Source organism: Octodon degus, unplaced genomic scaffold (genome assembly GCF_000260255.1).
Source record: "Octodon degus isolate 3935 unplaced genomic scaffold, OctDeg1.0 scaffold00136, whole genome shotgun sequence".
Taxonomy (NCBI): domain Eukaryota; kingdom Metazoa; phylum Chordata; class Mammalia; order Rodentia; family Octodontidae; genus Octodon; species Octodon degus.
In genome coordinates, this window is record NW_004524712.1 from 939,277 (window position 1) to 946,004 (window position 6,728).

At 49.5% G+C, this 6,728-nt stretch overlaps 1 protein-coding gene across 13 annotated transcripts in view; it reads right to left on the reverse strand.

The window, feature by feature from the left end:
- Msantd2 (Myb/SANT DNA binding domain containing 2) overlaps nucleotides 1-6,266 on the reverse strand; it is a 49,755-nt gene extending 43,489 nt beyond the window's left edge. For 9 of the 13 annotated variants that reach the window (XR_002818116.1, XR_002818115.1, XM_023701513.1 and 6 more), the window contains exon 1: nucleotides 5,733-6,255. Coding sequence is in view for 10 of the 13 variants with exons in the window: in XM_023701513.1 (XP_023557281.1) it covers nucleotides 5,733-6,242 (510 nt within the window). In the remaining 3 variants the exon portion in view is untranslated. Of the gene's footprint in view, nucleotides 1-5,732 lie in introns of all 13 variants that reach the window. The other 4 variants (XM_023701514.1, XM_004641381.2, XM_004641380.2 and 1 more) reach the window with 2 other exon arrangements.
- Nucleotides 6,267-6,728: the final 462 nt, after the last annotated feature.

The following is a 6,728-nucleotide window of genomic DNA, read 5'->3' on the forward strand; positions in this document are numbered from 1 at the left end:
CATGTGGTGCTGGGGGATTGAACCGCGGTCCCTGTGCTTTGCCAAGCTTGTTTCAAGTAGGTGCTTTAGACCACTGAGCCATCTCTCCAGCCCCCTTAATTTTATTTTTTGGAGACAGTGTCTCACTATGTAATTCAGGCTGGCCCCAAACTCATTCAGCAATCATCTTGCCTTAGTTGCCCAAGTATTAGAAGAGTATGCTCTACTTTTATTTTTTAATTTGAAACAGTCTTGTTAAACTGATAAACTGACCAGGCTGAGCAGGACCTGCTATCCCCCTCCCCATGAGGGCTGAGATTACAGGAGTGGGCCGACAAACTCAGCTGCTTTTGTCTTGAGAGTTACAAACTGAACTCAAAAACCTAAAACTGCTATACCAAACTATACATCCCTTGCTCCAAATTCACATTTTAGTGACATACACTAATCTGCTGAAGACATTCATGTTCTGTATCTTACTACTTTATTATTTTGTAAAACTACAACAAAAAGTATTATTTGATTTCTTTTTGCAGTTCCCACCAATATACCAAATTGAGAGATTCCTAAATTACTTGTTCTAAAATCAGCCAGTCAATCTGTCTGTCTGTTTTTCTTTGTGGCTGGCTCAGCCTGCTCTTGAGTGGGGCTGGCAAGAGATGTGGTACCAGGAGATCAGAGGTCCCTGCAGCTTGCCTAAGCAGGTGCATTAGACCAGTGAGCTATCTTGTTGGTCCCTAAAATCAGTATTTCTAAAATTTGATTTCAGGGTTTCAGACTGAGAATTCAAGTTTTGTTTTTTGTTTTGTTTTAATATGTATCTGGTACAGGGTCTCACTACGCAGCTCAGACTCATAGTGATCCTCCTGTTTTCAGACTCCCCCGAGCTGGGATTACAGGCGTGTGCCACCACACCCATTCTCAGTAGCTGGCTGGGGTGGGGGTGGGGGTCCCTGCACCCTGAGGTTGCCTAAGCAGGTGCTTCATCTGCTGAGCTATCTCACCAGCCCTTAAGGTTTTTGATTGTTTTTTGTTTTTTTGGCGGAACCAGGGATTGAACTCAGGCCTTTGCGCTTATTCTACTGAGCCATCCATCTCCCTGGCCCCATGGTTGTATTTTTATCTTTATATACATCAGTGTTACTTGAACTTTCACCTCATAATTACGTAAGAGTATAATTTCAAGTGAGCATGTTTGACTTTATTATTTTCTTTTAGTTTTTGGAGGCAGGTGTTGCCTATGCAGTTTTGTTTTGGGTTTTTTGCTGTTTGTTTTTTTGCCCATGCAGTTTAGCCTGGTCTTAAACTATGTAGACCAGGTAGGCCTTGAACTTAGGGAGATCCTCCTGCCTCATCCTCCCAATGGCTGGGATTATAGGAGGGGCCACCATGCTCAACTTGCCTTTCCACACCAAGTATGTTTAAGGTCATATTCACATTAAGTCTCCTAAAAGGGCAAAGGTTTTTTGTGTTGTTTTTTTTTGAGACATGATCTCTTGTATGTAGTTTAGATTGGCTTTCAACTCAAACTTAACTTTATAGTCTGGGCTGACTCTGATCAGTCTTTCTGCCTCAGCCTCCCAAGTGCTGAGATTACAGGCATGTGCCACCCCACCCACCTCAGAGCTTAGTTTTTAATGTAAAAATTTTCTGTGTTTAAAATCTACGTTCCAAAGTGTCTAAAGCACGGTTGTAGATTTTTATACTTTGTAAAATTATCTTTCTAGTGCCAGCCCAATAGCTCACTGGACTAAAGTGCCTGCTTAGGCAGAGCAAAGAGCCAGGTTCGATCCCCGACATGCTGCGCAGGCCCTGCCTCTGGAGCATGTTGAGATGAGAGATTGGGCACGCGCCTGTAATCCCAGAGCTTGGGAGACTGAGAAAAGGAGGATCACTACGAGTGTGATCTAGTAGTAAGACACTGTAGATCCTCTAGACCCTGTCTTTTTGTGTGTGGGGGGGCAGCTCAGCCCACCAGGGGGCGGGGCTGGCTGGCATGTGGTGCTGGGGGATTGAACCGCGGTCCCTGTGCTTTGCTAAGCTTGTTCTAAGTAGGTGCTTTAGCCCACTGAGCCATCTCACCAGCCCAGACCCTGTCTTTTTTTTTTTTTAAAGTTTATTTATTTATTTATTGTGTGTGTGTGTGTGTGTGTGTGTGTGTGGTCAGCTCAGCCCACCTGGGGGCGGGGCTGGCTGGCATGTGGTGCTGGGGGATTGAACTGCGGTCCCTGTGCTTTGCTAAGCTTGTTCTAAGTAGGTGCTTTAGACCACTGAGCCATCTCACCAGCCCAAGACCCTGTCTTAAATACAGAAAAAAATTATCTTTCTGGACTTCGTTAGATGGATTTAGTGTATTAATGAATTAAGACAGATCAACACTTCCTTACCAGCTTAATATGGGGCGGGGAGATAGCTCAGTGGAATAAGCGCTGCCTGGTGGGCCTAAGTTCAAACCCTGGTTCCACCAAAAAAAAAAAAAAAAAAGAGCTTAGGAGACTGTAAACAGGCAGATCACTACGAGTCTGATCTAGTAGTGAGACCCTGAACACCCTGTAGACCCTTCGTAAAATATAAAAAAAAAAAAATTGGCAGGAAATAACATTAACAAGGAAGTATGGGTCCCCTAAATAAAATTATTTAAGGAGTAGAACACTTCAAAAAACAACTATTGGGGCGGCCAGGGAGATGGCTGGGGCCGGGGAGATGGCTCAGTGGAATAAGTGCTTCCCTGGCAAGCGCAAGGGCCTGAATTCAATCCCCAGTTCCCCCAAAAAAAAAAAAAAAAAGAAAGAAAGAAAAGAAAAAACAAAACAACTATTGGGGACCACCCGCTTGGGACACCCCCCTCCTGTCCCTCTCTCAGACAGGAGTTTTCTTTCCCTCAATAAATATATTCTGTTAAAAAAAAAAAAAAAAACCCTTTTACCTGCTCTCCTTCTTAACCAATACTGTGGACGAGACAGTCCACAATCATCACTGCACATTATCAAAATATCCTAGAGTTTAAGTTCAAGTTGATCTTACCTGTCTGAGACAGGCAAACTAAACTTCTTTAAGAACTTTTTTCAGGGCTGGGGAGATGGCTCAATAGAATAAGCACTTCCCTGGCAAGCACAAGGGCCTGAATTCCATCCCCGGTTCCGCAAAAAAAAAAAAGAAAGAAAGTAAGAAAATTGGTGGAACCGGGGATGGAACTCAGGCCCTTACACTTACCAAGCAAGCACTTATTCTACTGAGCCATCTCCCCGACCCAAGAGACTGGGAGGGGTGGTGCACACCTATAATCCCAGCTCTTGGAACACCCTTCCCTAGGAAAAAAAAATACATTTTGACCTTTTCTTTTTTCTTTTTTCTTTTTTTTCCCCCTGTATGGGGGATTAAACTCAGGACCTTGCACTTGCCAAGCAGGAAAAAAAAAGAAAAAACTTTTTTTCAGAGGCCCAATCTCCTTTCTTTGTTTCAGGTTTCCTTCTCATTGCTGGATTATAAAGCAATCTAGCTAGCTATCTCCTGGTTGAGAAACAATTTTATGGAGATTAAATTCAATGAGAGGGCTGGTGAGATGGCTCAGTGGTCTAAAGCACCTACTTAGAACAAGCTTAGCAAAGCCCAGGGACCGCGGTTCAATCCCCCAGCACCACATGCCAGCCAGCCCCGCCCCCTGGTGGGCTGAGCTGGCCACACACACACAAAATAAATAAATATTTAAAAAAAATAAAAATAATAAATAAATAAATAAATAAATTCAATGAGATTTGGATAGCACACTTTTTCCCTTCGATAATTTCTTTGTTTTTTTTCTTTTTTTTTTTTTTGAGACTGCTTGTCTGTGTGGTCTAGGTTAGCGTAAAACTCCTTCAGCTTAAGTGCTGAGATTTCGTTCACCCAGGCACAACTTGGAAATTACCTATGACAAAAATTAAGCAAACTAAAATACTTACACATGCCTAAAATGCACTCAAATAAAAAATTCTAAACTCAAGAAATATTCAGGGCTCAGTGTTATCCACAGCAGTGTAAAAATTCTACGAAAAATTTTCCCTTAATGACCTTGAATAGAACAATGAATGAAACTCATACAAAAGTTTTTCCCTATTAGCGACTATGTTAGTAACATTCTTGCATAAAAAACGGGGAGGGGGTGTTAGTAGAATAAATGCTTCCCTGGCAAGCGCAAGGGCCTGAGTTCAATCCTGTTCTGCAAATAAATAAATAAATAAATAAATACAGCGGATTAAAGCGCCTGTTTAGGCAAATACAGGGAGCACAATTTGATCCTGGTGCGGCATGGCCTGGTGTGGCATGGCATGGCCAGCCCTGCCTCCTGAGACGCTGTGAGACAGCACTCAAAACGGTGTGATGGCTGATGGCACACCTGTAATCCCAGCGTTTGAGAAGCTGAAAACAGGTGGATCATTACAGTCTGATCTGTGTAGTGAGACCCTGTATTAAATACAAAAAAGGGGGGATGCATATGAAGCCCAAAGGCATATGACAGAAAAACTGTCATTTTTTAATGAGTGCTAAATTTCTTCCACAGCAATTAGTATGTCTGAAATAGCTTAGTTTCTGGACCAAAATTTTAAGTAACAAATTGGGCAAGTGACAGGAGCCAAGACTCCATTACTCTAGCATATTCTTTCTGCTTCAGTGTGATTACTCTTATTGTTCTTACTGGATTTTGATTGTTCTTTTCGGAGATCACTCTTAAACTTTAGTGACTTTTAACCCCACCCTAGGAGCTCCCAGAAAATGTGCCTGTCCTACCAGGAAAGTATGCAGATACAATGACTAAGTAGTAGAATTTTCCGTGAAAACTAGGAGAGTCCTATCCAAATCTTTTTGCAGATGCTATGTGGAGGCCAAGAGCTTAATTAAAATACAAATCTTTTATCTGCCAATAAATACAAATATGAATGCATAAAAGTCAGTAGTCCACATCAAGCGTCTGCATTAAACATGCAGCTACACAAGGACAGCCAGCTGCAAAGAGTCTTACTTGTCATCACGTCTGGCACAGTGACTAAAGCAATGTACAAACTAACTTCCATGGGGCTTCTCAGAAATAGCAGAGCTCAAGACAACGTAACTCTATAGACACCGACGATCCTAATTCCACAGTGTCTCCCAGCCTGGCTAACTTTCAAGGCGCCGACTACCTCCACGACAATACCAAACCTGGCTCCAAGCCAGCTTTCCAACTCTCCAAAACACCTCCAATCTCATTCACCCTGAGCGCCTCAAGTTAAACCAGAGACTGACACACAAAGGCCAGCCCATCCAAGGCGCTTTTTGAAAGGATCTACCACCTACTGAAGTGTCTAACTGGGGGCTCAACGGCCCCCGTTTTGCCCTTCCTCGACCCCGCCCCAGCTGGTAAGCCTTGCCGGGAAGCCCCTCTACCTGGAACAAAGCGCGGGACCCCGGCGGCTGGGGCGACACGCGCCAGCGGCGCGGGGACCGCCGCACCGCGCACAATGAGCAACTACCAACTTAGAGCGCAGAACATCCTCAATTGGCAAGAAAAAGGGGCGGCGGCAGGCACGCCCAACTTCAAACTCAAGAAACCTACGGGCTGGCGGCCATAAGGAAAAAAGCCCTCTTCCCAGGGAAAGAAGACAGAGACGGAGGAGATGCGAGTCGCCCCCCGGGCCCCGGAGGGGAGCCCCGCGCTCAGACCGGCCCCCGCCCCCGAGGCCCGCTCCCCCGCTCCTCGGATTTGGTTCGCTGCCCCAGGCCGGGAGGCCGGTTACCTTGATGCGCTCCCGGCACTGGGACGGGGTCCGCTCGTAGCCCAGCTCGGCCAGGGCCCGGGACACGCGCTCGTACATGGCCGGCCCGGGGGCCTTGCTGCCGAACACCGTGCCGGCTCCCTCCAGCTGCTGGTACCGCGCCTCCACCAGCCGCTCGTTGCCCCACACTGCGATGAGTGCGTTCGTCTCGGCCGGCGTCCACGACATGCCCCGGCAGGCAGCGGCGGCGGCTGCCGCGGCCCCGCCACCGCCGCCACCGGGGGAGAAGGAGACCGAGGACGAGGCGGCGCTGCGGCCCCCCAGCCCCAGCCCGAGACCCCCGGACGCCGCGGCCCCCGAGCCCGCCGCACTGCCCGGCCCGAGCGGGGAGGCCCCCCGAGGCGTGGAAGCGTCCGACAGCGATGGGTTTCCGTCGCTCATGGCTCCAGGAGAAGCCGGGGAGAGCACCTCCATCTTCGGGATTTTTAGCGGCGAGTTGGCGGGCAGCTCCGAGCCACAGGGCGCAGCCATCTTCCAAGCGGCCGCCGCTGCACCGCCCGGAAGTGACGCGCACGCGCTTCCGGCGCCCGCGGGCTCGGCGGCGCGCGGCGGGCCTGGATGGAGGGCGAGCGGACGGCCCTGCTCCCCAGCTGCTGGGGACGTGGCCGCGGAACCGCGGCTGTCGTGAGCCCGCCCGCGCCTTCCCGGGGCGGCGAGGGTCGGGGCCGAGGCGCGCCGCAGCCCCGCGCCGAGGAGAAGAGTGGGGGCCTGAGGGCGCCGGAGGAGGCGAGGTCGGCGCCTCCCCACTTCCTCTCCAGCCGCGGCCCCGGGAGGAGGGGTGAGGCCCGCCCGGGGGCCGCGCGGAGGGGGCGTGGGCCATGGCGCTCGCTCGCCGGCTCGCTGGCTCCCCCCTCGGCCGTCTTCCCTCTACGCGGGCCTCCATGTGAAGAGGCTGCCGCGCCGGGCGGAGACTGGGCGCCCCAGCGGGGCTCGCTCGGGGAGGCGCGGCCGCGGGGC